Source organism: Schistocerca gregaria, chromosome 2 (assembly GCF_023897955.1).
Source record: "Schistocerca gregaria isolate iqSchGreg1 chromosome 2, iqSchGreg1.2, whole genome shotgun sequence".
Lineage (NCBI taxonomy): Eukaryota > Metazoa > Arthropoda > Insecta > Orthoptera > Acrididae > Schistocerca > Schistocerca gregaria.
Window position 1 is genome coordinate 644,774,247 of NC_064921.1, and position 19,623 is coordinate 644,793,869.

At 47.6% G+C, this 19,623-nt stretch overlaps 1 protein-coding gene across 1 annotated transcript in view; it reads left to right on the forward strand.

Moving 5' to 3' along the window:
• The window catches only part of LOC126335916 (Down syndrome cell adhesion molecule-like protein Dscam2), a 217,596-nt gene that overhangs the window by 10,191 nt on the left and 187,782 nt on the right, over positions 1–19,623 (forward strand). The window contains exons 2-3 of the mRNA XM_049999389.1: positions 15,757–16,040; positions 18,392–18,524. Of these exons, the coding sequence (XP_049855346.1) occupies positions 15,757–16,040; positions 18,392–18,524 (417 nt within the window). The remainder of the gene's footprint in view (positions 1–15,756; positions 16,041–18,391; positions 18,525–19,623) is intronic.

A 19,623-nucleotide genomic window follows, 5' to 3' on the forward strand; every position in this document is an offset into this window, starting at 1 on the left:
AAAATTGCGTTAAGCTCCCCCCCACACACACACCCCTTGCGCCGTTCTAGGTAAGTATGTCCATGTTGCATTGAAACATTTTAGACCGCAGCTTGGTAACTTACATGACGTGGAGGCCGACGATTACGTATGCAGGTCGTACTAAAACTATCCATCCATATCTTTCCAGTTAAAGCAAATGTCATGGTGCTTTACAGTAGCAATTGGCCAAGTTCTTCATCAAGTAAGATAGACAATGTTCTGGCACTAGGTTCAATGCTCCTTTTAGATGTACGAGGGTGGTCTGATAAGTCTGGTAAATTTCCAAGAAAGAATGGAACATTTGCTGCCTTTTCATGGTTTGTAAGTTTAATTATTCCAATTCTCCTATAACGAATTTCAATAATGTACGGCGTACAGTTGACAGCCGTTTGAATTGGTCGGTGTGTCGACTGTGACGGAAAATTGACAAAACCGAGTTCCGTGCTGTTATTAAACATTTTCACTTGAACGACTGAATTATCAGATCAAAATAAAATTGGATGAAGTTCACGGAGACTCTGCACTATCCTTGGAGACCATTTACTTTTGAGCTAGCAAATTTAAGCGTGGTCGGGCAAGCTCCGAAGACGAAGTGCACTCTGGTCGTCCATTTGAATTCACCACGGAGGAAATCATTGACAAAATTCATGATGTGGTAATGTAAGATCACCGAACAAAAGTACGTGAGATTGCCGAGACTGCAGGCATCTCATATAAGCGAATGCATAATATCTGCATGGAGAACTGGGTATGAGAAAAGGTACGTGCGAGGTGGGTGCCGCGATTGCTCACAGTTGACCAGTAGTTCATCCGGCACAGCATTTCAACACAATGTGTAGCGATGTTTAATCGCAAACCGCAAGACTTCTTGTGCCGATTTGTGACTGTTGATGAAACCTGGATGATGGTTACACATCAGAGTCGATACGTCCACCCCAATGGCTGAGTGGCAGTCTGCCGCCTGCAATGCTGCGAGGCGGTCACGCCCCAGAGCGCTGCAGGCGAGGCGCGCACCGTGTGTTGTGTTTACTTCGGCCCACTGTAAGTACTGTTTTCCTTGTAGACCACCATGGCGTACAACTATCGTAAGAAGTCATTACAATTCAACTTTTGTTCAGACTTCACCCGACCCAAGGCCCAGAAAGTAGAACGATTTATTCGTGACGAAGTTAAAATATCACTAACGGATCTAATTAGTATTCACCTATCCATTGTTAGCAGTACCGTATACGTCAAAATGATCAACGATGCTGCATGCAACAAGGCGCTTCAAGAGGCAAAACGTGGACTGCGTTTCTATCATTCCGACGGCAACGTCGGACCCGTTACCGCCAATCACGCAGGTCTCGGCACACGAACGATAAGAATCTTCGAACTGCCGTTCGAACTACCTGCAGACGTCGTCATCGCGGCGCTCCGTCCCTATGGCAACGTTCCGGAACATGTCGCCGAACGATTTGCACAATTTCAAACCCATCCAGTTTTAAACGGTGTCAGACAGCTGCGCATCGAGTCGCAGAAACACGTGCCTTCCTATCTACGTATCGGAGGCTGCCGTGTCATTATAATGTACGGCGGCCAACCTCGCACTTGTTCCGGTTGCGGGAAAGAATGTCATCTGCGGTATGAATGCATTCAACGACGTGTCGTGCTGCTCCCGTTGTCGGAAGCGTCCATCACACCCATGATGACCACCCTACCAGTCACTTAAGCAGCTGCTCTCGTCACGTCTACAGTTTCGTCCAGCCGTCGCCCGGTCCCTCCGATCGGCACGTCCCGCCGTCCGAGTCACCTATGGACGGTGTGGACGCCCCACCTGACGACCCTGCCGCCGAACAGGCTCCCGCACCGGACGCTGAGGAGACCAGTTCTTCTTCACAACACCTATTTGACAACTTCATTGCACCCACCGACGCCTTCGAACCAAGTCGACGCTCCTCCATGCCGTCGTCCGACACTGAGGAACAAGTGCGCAAACAGCGCTCGCCACGCAGGAGCAAACGTCGCCGCCGTTCACCCACGGGCTCTCAAAGCGTCGCCACCCAAGACGAGGAAGACAACACGGAACCAGCCGCCATTTCCACGCAGAGGTTGGCGGACAGCTTTCACGACGAACAAGACACTTCGCAGGGCGGAACCACCATGAAAGTCGCCACGCAGAATGAAACGATCGGTGTGCAGGTTGAGACGCCTGTCTCCACGCCGACAGCTCCAGATCTCTCTCACCACGATGCACTGCCCATGAACATTGGACAGACCCACGACACAGGAGCATGGGCCGACAACGTTGAGAAAGGTACGCGTTCTCCTCCGGATGAGTTGCCTCCCCTGGACGAGGCTGCCCGTTATCACCAAAAGCGAGGCACTGCAGCGGATGGGACTGGACTTCCTGTCGGTGCTCTCCTCATACTCCCCTTGATGATGGCAGTTGCGCATCCCACCACCACTGGAACAAACGTACCGGCTCGCCACATTGAACATCAACATGATCGGCACTGCACCCGAGCTGCAGCTCCTACGTGACATGCTTCGAGCCTCTGACGTCGACGTCGCCCTTCTTTAGGAAGTTCGCGTTGCCACAATACCACCGGTCTACGGCTACGACTCATACACGTTGACATGTGATCTATCAGGGCGTGGAGTGGCTTTCTACATATGCGAAGGAATCCCACTCACGGACACGACAATCCTTCCCTCTGGTAGGGGCATTGCTATTACCATCTTCGACACGCGCGTCATCAATATCTACGCTCCGTCTGGCTCCACGAAACGTCAGCAGCGGTCCACTTTTTTTAGGACATGACGTGGCGCGCCTGTTTTGTGAGCGCTATGACCGCCTTATCATGGAAGGCGATTTCAACTGCGTCCTCTATCCGCAGAACCAAATGCCTGGTTATTCGCCATGCCCGGCGCTGCTCACCTTAATCGAAGGTTTTCATCTAGTGGACGTTTGGGAAAAATTCATGGCAATACCCCCAGTTTTACCCACTATACAGCACATTCTACGAGCAGACTGGGCCGATTTTATGTCTCTGCCCACCTTGGCAACGAAGTCTTCCAAGCAGAACGATGACCCCTTGCATTTTCGCGCCATAGCGCCATCATTTGCTCCCTAGCTTTGCCGCCTCAGTCAGTATGGCGCAGCAAAAGTTACTTGAAGCTTAATGCATCCCTCCTTGATGATCCACACTGCCCGCAACGTATTGCCACTACATGGGTGTCTTCCGAAAGACGCCTCCCACAATACACATCCACGTTCCATTGGTGATTCAAATGTGTCAACCCTGCGATCAGAAAAATCTTCATGCAAGGTAGCAAGGAAGAAACAGCATCGCATCGAGACACCACAAATTTTCACTACGCCGTTCTATGTGAGCTCGATACGCTCCCTCAATCACCTAAAACCCATAGGTAACGACAGTGTGCTAAAGCTGGTCTCCTCTCTCTCCAACGTGCACGACTGTATGGTGTCGTGGTGCGGTCCCGACGACAGGACGTCCTCCACGACGAAACGCCAACCACAATCCATGCCGCATCCGACCATCGTCGTCGACGACGACATTTCGTCCCGAACATCACGACCTCCGACGGTGTTCACCACACAACACAGGCGGCAGTGGTGTTTGCCTCTGCTGAACATTATCGCCAATTTTATGACGACGAACCGATGGCAACGCCAATTGCTGATAATCTCCATCCTCCCCCTGATCAGACGCTCACTGTAGCCGAGTCAACGTCCATGATGTCTGCAATCACCGCAGAAGAGGTGGTAAATGCGATCAACAAGGGGGCCAAGAACAAATCACCAGGACCGGATGGTCTCCCCGTGGAGTTTTACTGGGCGTTCACCACGTTAATGCTTCCTTGCTGGACGGACATGATTTAGGAACTCTTTACTCCGTCCTTCCCAGTTCCATCTGAATTCGTCGCTGGCATTCTTCTACCTGTGCCTAAACCGAAGGGAGGGTCTAATATCTCTGCATACCACCCCCTTACATTGATGAATTCAGACTATAAAATCTATGTACGCCTCTTAGCAGCGCGCATTCGTACCGTCTTACCTATGGCCCTTTCACTGGAGCAGACTGCACGTGGTTATGGGGCCACCCCACAAACAGCCCTAGGAGAATGCCGTAGCCTTATCACGCTGGCGGCAGCTTGTCGCCTTCGTGCAGCACTGGTAGCCATCGATTTCACGAGTGCCATTGTACTTGAGCTCTTCATCACTGGTCTCACCTCTAGACCGCAGGGTCTCACTTTATGAGACTGCACCTTTCACTGCTGGGCTTATGCGGACGACCTCCTCTTTCCCACCTGCTCCTCCACCAGTATGGACGTATTTCGGGTGGCATTCTTAAGGTCCGCAAATCGATTATGATGCACACTGGGTGTGGCCTCCCTGTTATGGTGCCGACCCCACTCCCAGTCAATACCGCTGTTCGTTACTTGGGTATCGAATTTACGAGCTCCACATACCGCACAGTGGCCCTCGCTTACCGGCGGCTTTTGCAGTCGATTCGACACCATGTTCGGGGTCAAGTGCACCGTAACTTAAACCAACTCCAACGTGTCATATCACAACATGTATGTCACTCCTAAACTGGTACACGTCGCCCAGATCCTCCCAATGCCGTTACTCCTTGGCCGCCACATCCAACCAGCCACTGGAATTTCGTGTCAGCAGGGGCACTTTTCAAAATCCGCTACAACACTTTAACACTGCCTCCTGCAAAAGGCGGCCTCGGACTCGTCAACGTGCGGGCACGATCTTCTTCACTCTTTGTCCATACTATGTTGCGGCACTGGCGCGGGCCTGTCCCGTCCTTAACTCGCAGTCTCTTCGATATCCTCCGACCAGCTCATCTCGATCCACCGATCAATGTGGCACCTATTTCTCCATTATTTTACCATGTCGCCAATTGTTTCATCGAACTCAGCTGCGTTCAGGTCGATCTTCCCGTCACCCGTCTTCCCCGTACAAAAGACTATTATCGTTTGTTTATACTGTCCAACTCTTGTGACCCCATGGTACGACAGCACACTGACATTAAATGGTGAACGGTTTAGAGGTGTGTGCACGCACCCTTTTTAACGTCGTCTGTGTCTGCACTCTGGTATGTTTTAGTCTACAGCAAATTCCCGACGAAACGTTTGGCCCCTAATCCAACGAATCGTGGGCTTTTACCTCCGTGCCCCGCCAACGACGATGGGCTAGCCGCAGATTTCTTGTTGTTGCCCCAGACATTTCACTACCCTCTTGCTAAGCATCATACACTCATCTGGTTTCGAGGACAGGCTTTAGAATACCTCTTTCAGAGTGGTCCGCATACAGTCCTCGACTTCTGGTACTAAGTTGTGACCGTTCATAGCACCCTCACCCGAAAACCATCTTACCGACAAACTTTCGCCGGTTATGTCCGCAGCGTCTTCCTTGACCCCCCCCCCCCCCCCCCCCAGTCAAAGTTGGGATGTGCCATGCCTACCTGCTACATGATGCAACACCCTTATCCACGTACTCATGCGTTGGAAAAAAAAGACAGAATGTGTTATATTTTGTTGTATTCAATGTTTTTCTAATATTTTTGTTAAACTGAAACTCATTTGTGTATGTTTAAATTCTACCTTGAAGAACTGTTGATAAAAAAGTATGCAAGAGACCCACGTTCGAATTATGAGCTTGGTATCCACATAGGCTGAAGCGCCAAAGCAATTAGTGTAGACGTTTAAAATTTAAAAAAAAGAAAAATTCAGAAAAGAAAAAATCAAATAAAAAAGTGGTCGGCACAACGGAATGATATGCAAAGAGGTCCACGTTCGATTCCCGGCTGAGTCGGTAGTTTTCTTCTCTCAGATACTCGGTGTTGTGTTGTCATCATCTCGTCATCCCCATCGACGCGCAAGTTGCCGAAGTGGCATCAACTAAAAAGGCGACCAGTTTATCCGACGGGAGGCCATAGCCACACGACATTTCATTTTACAGTCAAAACGGCAGGCAAAACAATTGACAAAGGCTGGTGAAAGTGTACAGAAGACAAAGACCATTTTGTCAACTGGTAAGGTGATGGCCACTTGTCTATTTTTTGGGTGGGTGGGGGGTGGGAATTCCCAAGGAATAATCCGTATAGATTACTTGGGAAAAGGCAGAACCACAACTGGACCCTATTATGATTCATTATTGGATCGTTTGAAACTTTCGTTGACTGAAAAAAGGTTGGCACACAAGAAAGTCCTCTTCCACTAGGGTAATGCACAAATCCACACATCAGCAATAACAATGGCGAAAATGGATGAACTGAGCTTTGACTCGATTGCTCAAGGATCCTGTTCACCAGACGTAGCCCCAAGTGACTTGTTCCTGTTACCGAACTTGAAACTTTGGCTATCTGGGAAGACATTTCCTTCAAATGAGGAAGTGATAGTGGCAGTCAATGAGTATTTTGTAAAATATGATAGAACCTATTTTTGCGACGGGATGAAGAAGCTTAAGGATCGCCAGACCAAGTGTATATCTCTCAAAGGAGGCTATGTCGAGAAGCAAGGTGAGCTGCTTGCCTATTACCAGACTTCTCAAACTACCGTCGTATGTTCATCCGAAATAACACAAAACAATATTCAGTTGCACAAGCACACGAAACAGAAATACAGGTGATAAATACAAGCACTTGATGATTCACTGAAAGATAATTTCCATACATGCGCCACTGCGAAAATATCATCACAAATCTATTCGAACTCATTCACGCGCTTATACTGCTCCATTTGGCGCGAACGAGGCATACCGCCATTTGTTTCCATGTTTTTTACAACTTGTCCTTCCGATCGTATAAGATGGAACGATGGTGAGACTCAACGTAGCATTACGCTATAACGTAATCCATTCCGCATTGATCCGCGGCCAAGCTTCCAACAGTGCCACTTGCGCTGTGCGTCTTGTTATAAAAGAGAAAATTAAGTACACATCTGAAAGAATGTGTGGTAAAGAAGAAGGTATAAAATTTATTATGTAAATGTATCACTCCAGGACAAATTCGCTGTTTGTTACAAGGCAACACCCGGGTTAAATGGAGTTCCCAGAATATTGTCAACGCACTAACTTTAGAGGCTCTTTCTGGAAAATCTTATACGTATTTGCTAAATCATAACATTCCTTTGCCCTGTTGTGCAACGCTTCAAAATTAGACTAGAAATTTTAAGCGCAGTCCACGTGTTTCGGAAGAAGTTTAGACAATTTTGATAGAAAGAGTAATACATTTACTGGTTAGAAAACAAAACTACGCTGTGCTTTGACGAAATGGATATTGATGGCTGCATCGCTACGATGAAAAGGAAGACAAGATTTTGGGACCACACAGCAATGTATTAGTTGTGATGATTTGTGGTTTATGGTGGTGGTTGTTGGGATGTTTAAGGGGGGACTAAACAGCTAAGGTCATCAGTCCCCCATTCCAAAAACAGGCGAAACAAAATTTACGGAACAAGTAAATGTGGTTTATGTAAGTCTTGGATGCAACTAGTTTATTATGATTTTGATGTGACAGTGAACAGTATCTGCTCCAAGATATGATAATAAAAGTCGAACATTCATGGCTTCACGTTGTGACCGTAACGTGTGATATTGGAGGAAAAATATCTGAAGAGTGGAATGAGCTTTGTGTCAACCCACCCGAAACATTTTTCACAAACCCAGCGTACAAGGAATTGAAGATATGGGTTTTCTACAATGTGCCTCATTTACTGAAGCTTCTTAGAAACCACATTTTGGATGGAGTAGTACTGCCTAATGTTAATTGAGAGCCTTTTACACAGTCAGAAAGGTGCCGCGAATATAACACACCCCTTATCACTTATCACCACTTATCACAATGTCATAGATAGAACACGACAAAATGGTAGGATGTTTGCTCGTTTATATTTACACACCGCACTAAAAAACCACTACTGTATTTTCTTTGAATTAGTCAGTGGTGTGTTCGAGGTTTTGAATTGCAGATTTCCCTTTGAGCATGGCACGCCTCTACGAAGTGGGTACGGTCTGTACCTTCCAACCCAAGAGAACACTTCAAGAAGCTTTCGAGATGTTTGTCATGATAAGCGCTTTGGAAGCAGAAAACTTTTGTTGCCGTTTCAAAATGGTTTTATCATCTCCATCACGTCAATTCTAGAACTGTTTGAAGAAGTAAGGAAAGATAAAGGAAGGTATATCCGAACACCTCGACAAAATAAGGACTATCTAGAAAATTATTTTTCGAGAATTCGAGGTATTAGTGCCGCCTACAATTCTTCAGCAGTCGATGTCAAGTACAACATTCGGCTTCTTGTTTTAACAGGAAATGCAGACGATGTGCATGGTTTGCTTATGAGAGAATCAGCACAGCTCCTGTAGACTTCGAAATGCACGAGTACCAGTGAACTTTCTACTGTCGTGACAGAGTAAAAAACCAAGTGAAAGCTCAACGTGTAATACACGGTTACTGGAAGGGGAAGAATTCCTGAGAACAGTCCACGAAATAAAGGGAAGAAACTAATGCAGAGGACGTTTCACCTGACTGTGTTCAGTTGCATTGAAGTGTCGAGCCACTGAAAAATCCCTGTGATCAGGAACTGAAATGCGCTCAGTTCGTGGAACAGGTTCTGATTCCTGGATATCTACTGTTTCTCGAGGGGTCTTTTAAATTCTACAACAGAGTGGGTGAACACAGCAAAACAGTTTGAAATCATATTTTGTGGTTTTCATGGACATACCATTTCTAACTGTGACAAAGTAGTTAAAACTTTTACATCAATCATTAAAACAAAGTTTCCTTTGTGCAAAAAGATGTAATTCGTTTGTACGCGAGAACGAGAACATTTATTCACATTATGCATTTGTGTAAAGAGAAGTACTTGCAGGCATGTAAGAAGAACACAGCAAAGAAGGATTAGACGTGGACAGCCTTTCGACCACGTAAAAGTTGAAGATTCGCTTCCCTTCCCTCACAAGAGGCGATTCATATACTTAAAAATTACAGGATACAGGTATGTTCGTTTACCGAATTGAATAATTGCATCTAATGAGGAGTTATTTTTAATTATGTACAGGTATTTGTTACGACCTATTTATATATTTCTGTTCAACACATTTTAGAAAACCAGAATGAGATTTTTCACACTGCAGCGTTGTGTGCGATGATATGAAACTTCCCGGCAGATTAAAATTGTGTGCCGGACCAAGAGTCGAACTCGGGACCTTTGCCTTTCGCGAGCAAGTGCTCTACCAACTTTTTTTTTTTTAATCTATGGTCATCACTCCCCTAGAACTTTTTTTTTTTTGCTACCCCCCTTTTTTTTATTACGCTACCCTTTTTTTTTCTTCATAGTACAAAATTTATTTTTTAATACAAATGAGATTCAATTACAAAATAGTACACAAGAAAACAGCTTATTGGTAAAAGTCTTACAAAGCTTCACCTTTGTGGTGCAGAACATAACAATTAAGCTCAAATTTTACACTTCAAATGGAAAATAAAAATATTACAAAAAAAGAAAAGAAAAAATCAGTCTGTGCATAAAATAACCTCCCATCTTTTTGGTTACTTTCATGGAAATGCGATGACAAAGCCACAAAACTGAAGTTGTACTAAGGCACTTATGCAATTAACATGTACAGAAATATGTCAATGAATACTTAAAGAAAATGGTGTTTCTACACACACTAATTATTAAGCTCAACAAAAATATAATCACAGCCTACAATGCTTATTTCACAAACTACTAACTACATTTTTTTTTTGAGAATGCATAAAAAAAACAAGGCAGCCATGCGCAAAAGGTTGCCAATAAAGTGAACTAAAAAGGGCCATCTTGCTCGCCGCGGTCACATTGCTAGGCGGGCGGCCAGGAACGGGCGGTCGTCATTGCATTGGACATCACCAGCCACCAATCGTTGGAGCGCCCGGGGCCGCTGCACACAGTCAGAGACTGTTTCTGTTACCATAGGGGAATCGTGGAAAGACCACATCTACAAGTTAATGTCTTCTCACACCCGGCACACCCCAGCTGGGTGGTGGGTCCATGAATGACGAACCCAAATAGTTCGCAAAAAGGTTCCGGTAATCCTGTCTGTTCGTTAAGACCAGAAACTCGTCGATCATATAGTACCATAAATCGAGGACGTCTTTGTCTCCATCGCGGTATATGTAGTGTATCGCCATTCCTCGTACCCAATTAACCGCATTCATCCGGGTCATAGGGAAATAGACAGCGTCGGGATGAAAGAGTTCTTGGGGTAAAATCGAAACGTAGGGGCGGCGGAGCAGGAAAGCCAGGATCTGGCGGATCAGTTTCCAGCACTCACGCGCGGGGCCACAGTTCAGTCTATGTTCGTCCGTGTCTAACGTCGTGCAACGGGGGCACACAGGGTCGTCAATTAGGTGAATGGCATGCAGCCGTTGTCGGGTTGGAAGTTTCTCGTTAACGACCACATACCACGTCGACCGCACGAAAGTAGACAGGAACGGCGCGTGGATGGCTCGCCATACTCGTGGCCAGTCGACCGTAGGGTGGCGCCGTACAATGTTGTTATCCGGAGTCCAGTGCTGGAGAGCACTATAATAAGTCTTCGCTGTCGGATTCCGTCTCTCCGATATAACCCGCAACACATAGCTATGCTCTACGAAAAACGTTCTAATGTGTGACAGCGAGGGCGATAAATGTCCAACTGGTACCGGTGGGTACAGCGTACGTGGGGCCACTTCTTCAATCAGTAGGCCTGGGAGACTGGCTGTTGGTGAAAGCCAGAGTCGCCTCATGGAACGGAGATACAGTGCCAGCGCTCTGTGCTTGACGTGAGTGAGTCCAACACCGCCTTTGTCGAAGGGTAAAGTAAGCGTAAAAAAACGGATCTTGAAAACAGCACCATCGTTCACCACGTGTCCAAACACTGCCTGTATCCTGGAAGCCATCGTGTCCGTTATCGGCAGTACATGGGCGTAATGGTTAAGGTGAGAAGCCATGTACACATTAACGTATTGGGCGCGTTGCAAAATGTTCAATGATCTGAATTTATTGAGACGAGCCTCTAAACGGAGTCGTCGTAAGACCATACGATACGTAAAGGCCGCCGTGCGTTGTATTTGTCGATGGAGTGATATCCCTAAACACTTGAGCATCGGGACCTTTGTCAGAGGTACGGCCAGACCTGCAGGCATTCCTCGTCCTACCTCCATGTAGCGTGATTTCCGAAGGTTGAGCACACTGCCTGCCACCGCCCCATACTGGTGGAGCCAGGAAAACGCCGTGTGTATTTCGTCACCAGACCGTGCTAAGAACATCACATCGTCGGCGTATGCACCACATCGAAAGGTTACGGAACGGAGGGTAAGTCCTTCTAAGCGTCGCCGTAGTCCGTGAAGAGCTGGTTCGAGGGCAACGGCGAAGAGCATGGCAGAAAGAGGACAACCCTGCCGGACGGACCTGTTGACACGGACGGGGGCGGACCGACAGCCGTTGATCATAATCCTCGTGACAGCCCCATGGATCAATCGAAGCACAACAGACGTCGTCAGACGCGGGACACCGATGTGTTCCATAACAGTACGCAGGAAACCATGGTTAACGCGGTCGAAAGCATGGTCGAAGTCCAGCGCAACAAGAGCGCCTTGGAGGCGGCAAGTTTGCATGAGCGCCACCACGTCTCTATAGGTGCTTAAAGTCGTAAACACATTAGTGTTGCCCCCGAGGCAGGTTTGATCAGTGTGAATGGCCGCCATTACCGTAGGTTTGAGCCTCTCACGGAGCATGCGTGTCAACAGCTTATAGTCAGTGTTTAGCATTGTCAACGGGCGAAAATCAAGAGGGCGACGGCCTCCGCCGGGTTTGGGCACAGGGATCAAGAGACCCTCAGTTAAGTCAGATGGTACCTGAAAATCGGCGTCCAGGAGTTCACTGTACATCCTGACCCACATTGGGCCCATGAGATCAAAGAACCGCTTGTAAAGTTCAAGAGGGAGGCCTTCAGGGCCAGGCGTTTTGTTGGGAGAGCCACGCAACAGAGCCTCTCGCAGTTCTTCCAAAGTCACCGCCGACAAGAGCGTAGCATCATCTTGTAGGTTCCGAGAGACTGGTAGGTCAGATAGGACTTCCCTGACCCCTACATTCATGTGGGACTCCCTCTCGTAAAGAAGTTTATATGGCTGTGTGAACGCTCGGACGATATCCATTTGTGCGTCAACGCGTCGCCCGTCCTCCGTCTCAACCTCGGTAATGAGCTGCCTCTTGCGTCTTCGGCGTTCTTGAATGATCTGGTGGAGGGAAGGTCGTTCACCACGAACATCATCAGTCGTCCTCGCTCGCACCCGCACACCCGCAAGACGTACGGCGTTGATACGAAGCAATTGTGCCTTGACGCGTTGTACTGCTGATTGTCGCTCTGGCGACGGCGGTTGTACAGCCAGTTCGCGGAGCGCAGTATAGTAAAAATCAGTAGTCGCAGTATACCAGCGCGCTCGGTCGCGTCCATAGCTGACTAATGTTCGGCACAGTGCGGGTTTTGCACACCGTAACCACCATTGAAGTACAGAACGGTAGGCGGGTAAACGCTGGTGGCAAGTGCTCCATGTGGACTCGACTGCGCGTCTGCAATTTATCTCATCAAGAAGGGCCACATTGAGGCGCCACGGACACCTACTTCGGCGGATGCGCTGGCGGGGAAGGGTGAGAGTACACACATATGCGAGGTGATCCGTGAACGCTGCCGGCCACATCTCAGCGTCGACAACGGCCGATCGTAGGCCGCGGGTGACGTAGACTCGATCCAAACGGCTCGCGGAGTGACTAGTAAAGTAGGTGTGTGCTCGACGGTCGCCGTGTTGGATGATCCAGGTGTCCAACAAGGCCAAGTCCTGTACAAGTGCCTGGAGTGCCGGGCAGGTGGTATAGTGTGGCTCCTGGTCGGATGGGCGGAGCACACAATTAAAATCGCCGCCTACTACCAAGTGGTCGGTATTGCCCTGGAAGAGCGGGGCTATATCTTCGGCAAAAAAGGTGCGCCGTTCTCTCCTTTTGCCGGTGCCTGAAGGAGCATATAAGTTCACCAGACGTACTGTACCAATCGTGAGTGCGACCCCCCGGGCCGACGGTAAATAGGAGACATCAGTGGCCATTATCCCTTCCCGCAGTAGAATCGCCGTACCTCCGCCGCCCACATCTGCAGGCATAGTGTAGGCGTCATATCCGTAAGCATCGAGACAGAGTCCTGATCGGACTTCTTGAAGGAAAACAACGTCCAGATCCGCAGCGCGTAACGTATCCTTCAGCATACGGGTCTTGACATCAGATGTAATGCCATTGACGTTGATCGTGGCGAGGCGGTATGCCTGGTCCATCAAGTCTCGGGAGGTGACCATGGTATGACAGGAGGGCAGTAGTCGTGACGTGGAGCGCCGGTCTTGCGAAGTGCTAGGCAGCGACGAGAGGTGCTCATGCCGTCCTAGGCGTCTGTCGCCGGCAGCGTAGACGCTGCCATCGGCATCGGTGCATCGTCTTGGTTCTGAAACGCATCCTGCAACTCCATCTCCTGCGCCCAGTCGCCCAGGGACGTTGACACCACTGGATCTCGAGAGGCAGACGGAGGCAAGGGTGCATCCCCGATGTCGGAGCTGCGGTGATCTCCCGCATCCCCATGTGGTCCAGACCCAGCGGTAGTGGGAGAAGACGTCGAACCGTGTGAGACGGTAGGGTCGCCTGTGTCGGCGCGGTGGAGCGGTTGAGGCACCTCGTCATCCAGCGGTGTCGCCTCGGGCTGTTCTACGTCGTCGGTTGTCTTGCGCCGCTTCTTATGACGCTTGGGTGATTTCTGCTTACGCTGCCGCGCCTCTGTTTCCGACGTAGGGCAAGGGGAGGACGCTGCATCCTGTGCTTCAACTTCCATCGCACCGTCGGCGAGCCGTTGTGACGGTGCGCCGGGGTCCGACGAAAGGACATCAGTAGCATCAGCACTGAAAGACGCTTGGGGCTCCGTGGAAGCTACTGCAGGGTCCTCCAAAGCTCGCACCAATACAGTGGGGTCGTCATATACAGCTGGCGTCTCCCGTCTCGCCGCCGCAACATACGTAATCGGCAGAGAGGTCGGTGTCGACGGACGAATCTGGTCGGTCGAGGGTGTCTGCGCGAGACGGCGTTGCAGGCATTCGGTACGCATGTGTCCCGTCTGGCCACAACCGGAGCAGGTTCTCGGCTGACCGTCGTAAATAATTATTGCCCTGCAACCAGCGATCGTGAGATACGAAGGAATATGGCGATGCAGGTCAATACGGACTTGTCGCAGGGTAGGTGTCGAAGGTCTTCCATTTTTCGGCCGTGTGGCCGAGAATTGTTCCATAGGGTCGAAGAGCAAGGGTGACCAAATCCGCTGGAACTTCAAAAGGGAGCTCAAACACGCGCACATTTTGGATTCCCAATCCAGCACGTTCAAGCGTCACCACACCCACGTTTCCGTCTGAGTGGCAGAACCGATAACCTGCCGTCGAGCGTCTGAGAAGTTTGTCACATGCTTCGTCGTCAGTGAACTTAAGATATACGACGCTGGAGACAATAGATAAGTGGATACCGATCAGCTCGTTAGGATCAACATGTACCACATCGCGTAAAAAACGCTCTACTTCGTGGGCCTTGGGTCTAGAGAACGTAGTGTCGAACTGCAGCTTGATCGTGGCTTTCCGATACGAAAGAGCCATCGTGTGTCAGGAACGTGACGGCAATACGTAACACTAGCGCGCCGGCGCGGTAAACAACAACACACCCGGAAACGCGACACGGAGCGGCCGGGACGTACCCCGCACCGCTCCACAGCCAAAGGCCGACTGTCCAACTGAGCTACCCAAGCAGGACTCACGCCCTCTCCTCACAGCTTTACTCCTGCCCGAACCTCGTCTCCTACCTTCCAAACTTCACAGAAGCTCTCCTGTGAACCTGGAGAACTAGCACTCCTGAAAGAAAGGATATTAGTGAGACACGGCTTAGCCACAGCCTGGGGGATGTTTCCAGAATGAGATTTTCACTCTGCAGTGGAGTGTGAACTGGTTGAAACTTCCTGGCAGATTAAAACTGTGTGCCTGACCGAGACTCGAATTCAGGATCTTTGACTTATGCGGGCAAGTGCTCTACCAACTGAGCTATCCAAGCACAACTCACACTTCTGTAAAGTTTGGAAGGTAGGAGACGAGGTACTGGCAGAAGTAAAGCTGTGAAGAGGGGGTGTGCGTCGTTCTTGGGTAGCTCAGTTGGTAGAGCACTTGTCCGCGAAAGGCAAAGGTCCCGAGTTCGAGTCTCGGTCGGACACACAGTTTTAATCTGCCAGGAAGTTTCACATTTTGGAAACGTTTAAATCGTTTGCGGAGGGCGCATGCTACCTAAATCTTCCCGCAACCCTGCCTTCATATAGCGAGCTGCCTGGCACGGCCGGCGGTTGTCTGCCTGCTGACGTCGGGTAAGAGAGCGACCAATCACAGTGTCTTCGTTAGATTGCCCCCCCCCCCCTCCTCAGACCCCCCCCTGCCGCTTCTACGCCACATACCACTAATATAAATCACCTATTACTAGTACAATATTCGGCACATCCGTCGAGATTGAATTCATTGACCTGATTGATTCTTCTATGATATTGTAGCTTTCGCAATAATTAGCCGTGTTTGAGAGTACTGTCATACGTCTGCGTCCAATTTTCCGGCGCTGGCGTTCAGGACGTCCCTGTTGTTGCAGACGCGGCGCCGGTGCTGCTGCGCACGATCGCGAACGCGACGCTGGCGCCCGGCTCGGCGTGGTCGGCTCAGTGCGAGGCGTCGGGCTCGCCGGCGCCCGTCGTCTCCTGGGCGCTGGACGGCGCGCCGCTCGAGTCGTCGCCGGGCGGGGAGCGCGTCGCCGTCAGCAACCGCGTCACCGCCGACGGCGTCCTCAGCTACCTCAACGTGTCCGCCCTGGCGCCAGAGCACGGCGGCCGCTACACCTGTACAGCCAGCAACGCCGTCGGTTCCGTCACGCACCAGGTACGCAACTTCCAACATAAGCTACACGAATCACTTGCCGTAAAAGCCCCACTCATCTGTTTACCTACACTCCAGCCATAATTCAGAACCTTTGGCTATCCAAATTACATCATCAACAACAAAAAAAGGGATAAACAGAAGTTACAGATCAGAAGAAACGATTCACAGAATCACGCACCCAGACCGAGCGGCTGGAATCTCTTGTGCTGTGTAGAAACAAAGTGCCATGAATATATATTACCCAGCAAAGCCTGGCCAGGGTGGCAGCACCATCATCATATTTATTCGCCGGCCGGAGTGACCGAGCGGTTCTAGGCGCTACAGTCTCGAAATGCGCGACCGCTGCGGTCGCAGGTTCGAATCCTGCCTCGGGCATGGATGTGTGTGATGTCCTTAGGTTAGTTAGGTTTAAATAGTTCTAAGTTCTAGGGGACTTATGACCTCAGCACTTAAGTCCCATAGTGCGCAGAGCCATTTGAAGCCATATTTATGCCTGAGACACAGGAAAAGGAAACAGTTAAAGAAGCAGTGCAACTGCAGTCACACAGATAACTGTAGGCTGTCCTTCTCCTGTCATCTTTTGTCACCTGATTGTCGCAAACACTGCTTGGAATGTCAGAACTGACAACTCAGGGCAACATGCCTTCAGTTCAGATATTAGCAATTGTACAAATTCTGACTTGGACGGAGGAAAGATTACCGTGTAACATCCCACTGGCAGTGTAGTCATTAGAGACAGAACACAAGCCCAGACTAATGAAGGCTGAGGAAGACAGTCTGCCATGCCCTTTGGAACGATCCATCCCAGCATTGGGCTTAATCGGTTTAGCGAAATCACGGGAAACCTAAATCTGGATGGTCAGATGCGAATTTGAACCATCTTCGACTCAAATACAAGTCCAGTGTGCCAACCACTGTGTTAAATCAGCCAATGGCTTGCACAGATAGCTACACAGTTAAACTGCACATGCAGTGGTCCATTTAAAGGAAGGGAGATTAGTGTTTGGCATCCGATCTCCAATGAGATCATTATAGATGGGACACAAGGTCAGATTAGGGAAGGATCGGGAAGGGAACTGGCTGTTTCCTTCAAGAGGATCCATCCCGACATATACCTGGCACAATTTAGGAAAATTACAGAAAACCTTAATCTGAATGGCCAAATGGGAATTTAAACTGTAGGCCTCCTCAGTCCTAGTCCGATTTACAAGTGGAGCTATAACACGTACTGTACATGTTACACATCAATACCTTGCATAACAGTGACTGATCCTCCTACTTGACAATACTTCTTCCAAAACTGGCAACATTTATTAACAGCGCAATACGTATTAATTCACATTTCATCTGGATTAAACATCTGGCTGCTTCAATTCTAATGCTTTATTTCTTCGTAAAAACTCAATGATATACAATTTCGGAAACAGCGTTGTGCCTGGAACCTTTGAAAACCAAATTTTATAGATAGAACATTTTTTTCGTGTACTTCCCTGCCTAGCCTTGAAGATCACTTCCTTGCAACAAAAGCTATAAGGTTTTTGCAAAGTTAATGCTTATTTGTAATGTTGATAAAACAATGTAATGATAATGTAATTAAATTTATTAACAATGAGGAGAAAAAGGAACGGCAGTGCTGATGGGAAAGATGGTGGAATGTGCTCACAAAATGTGAAAGCTGAGTACACCATGTGATCAAAAGTATCTGGTTGGTCTGCCTATTATACATTATGACCAACCAGATACTTTTGATCACATGGTGTACTCAGCTTTCACATTTTGTGAGCACATTCCACCATCTGTCATAATGTATAATAGGCAGACCAACCAGATACTTTTGATCACATGGTGTACTCAGCTTTCACATTTTGTGAGCACATTCCACCATCTTTCCCATCAGCACTGCCGTTCCTTTTTCTCCTCATTGTTAATAAATTTAATTACATTATCAGCAAGACTTTTTGGTGGTAACCTTTCATGTTCACATGCAAGTTAATAATGTGTTTATTTTGAAGCTCAATCACAAAGCTTTGCTTTAGCCAATACAAAAATTTTAAAACTGGCATTTGTATGTGTATCTTGAAGTTTTCTCTCCATAATGAGTATTCCATGAAATTCTGAGATAGCAAGTGGATGACGTCAACTTCTTGCCACGATATTTCTGTTGAGAGCCTGTCCGTCCTCTTCAGGTGAGTTGCAAGAAGTCAGTGACATCCAGCTGCAATCCCAAAATATCACCATATCTAGATTTATATGTTTCAGACATCATCAGCAGTCATTGTGTAACTTACCTTACCTGAATTTACACATGTGTTCATAATTAATTTCATAACATAGCATTTTATTCCCCACAGGCCTACCTTCATATACTTGGACCACCATTCATCAAGCCTATGCAAGACAAGACTGTCACAGCTGGTACAGATGCTATTTTCAATTGCTATGTCACAGGACATCCTATCAGCAGCATCCACTGGGAAAAGGATGGTGAGCTGCAAAAAGTGTGTGGATAAAAAGTCACTGTTAAGAGTCAAAATTACTTACTCTGGAGAAAAATTTATTCGTACCATAAAAAATTTGTGTTTTAGAACTTATCTCCTTTCCAAACAGCAAATAAACATGTGATCATTTCTTTCTGTTTATTTCATTAGTTAAGATAGTATTCATTATTGGTGGTACTGATTTATTTATCGTAATTCATATTCTTGATTGCAACAAGGGACAGTTACATATATGGATTTTCATGATTAGCTACTTCTTTTCCCATAAACTTTTTTTATTTTTAAACATGGAGTTCAATCTTAAAAGGTGAGCATGACCTATACATTTTTGTCTACACACTTTTAGGGCATTACCATTGTGGCAATCATGTCATGCAGAATTGGAGGATTTTATACAGCTAATGTATTACTTTGGAATTTGCAATACTAGGAAAAGCAGATGCCAGACTGAGGTTCATAGGGAAACCTGAAGGAAATGTAATTCATCCTTGTAAGACTTGGATCATTTGTTAAAGCAATTCTTGTGTACTGTTCATCAGACTAGGAATTGTATCTGATTTACTGAAGAGATCCAATGAAGACCAAAGTGTTTCATCACAGGTTTATTTACTTGACATGAGATTGGTACAGAAACGCTCATCAGACTACAATGGCAGGCCCTACAAGAAAGGCATTGTGAATCATGGGCAGGTTTACCATTGAAATTCACAAAGTATCAGGCAGTTCATTACTTCCTGTCACATGCATCTCACAAAATGATCACAACAACAAAAAATAGAGAAATTAAATGTCATATAGAGCTTTACCAACAATGCATTTGTGAATGGAATATAAAATGACAGTTAAACCCTCTGCCATGTACCATAATGTGACCTGCAGAATATAGCTCTAAATGTAGATACTGGCAGCTGCAGCAAGCATATGCTTTAATAGCTATTACATGCATATTTTTAAAGATGGCCAAGTATTGGTTTTGTCTACTGTAAAGGTGGCAGTGAGAGATTGCATGTCACTTGTTCTATTGTTTATGCCTGCAAGCCAAATAAACAAACGTTCTGCATTTTTTATTTGCTATTTGTAAATTT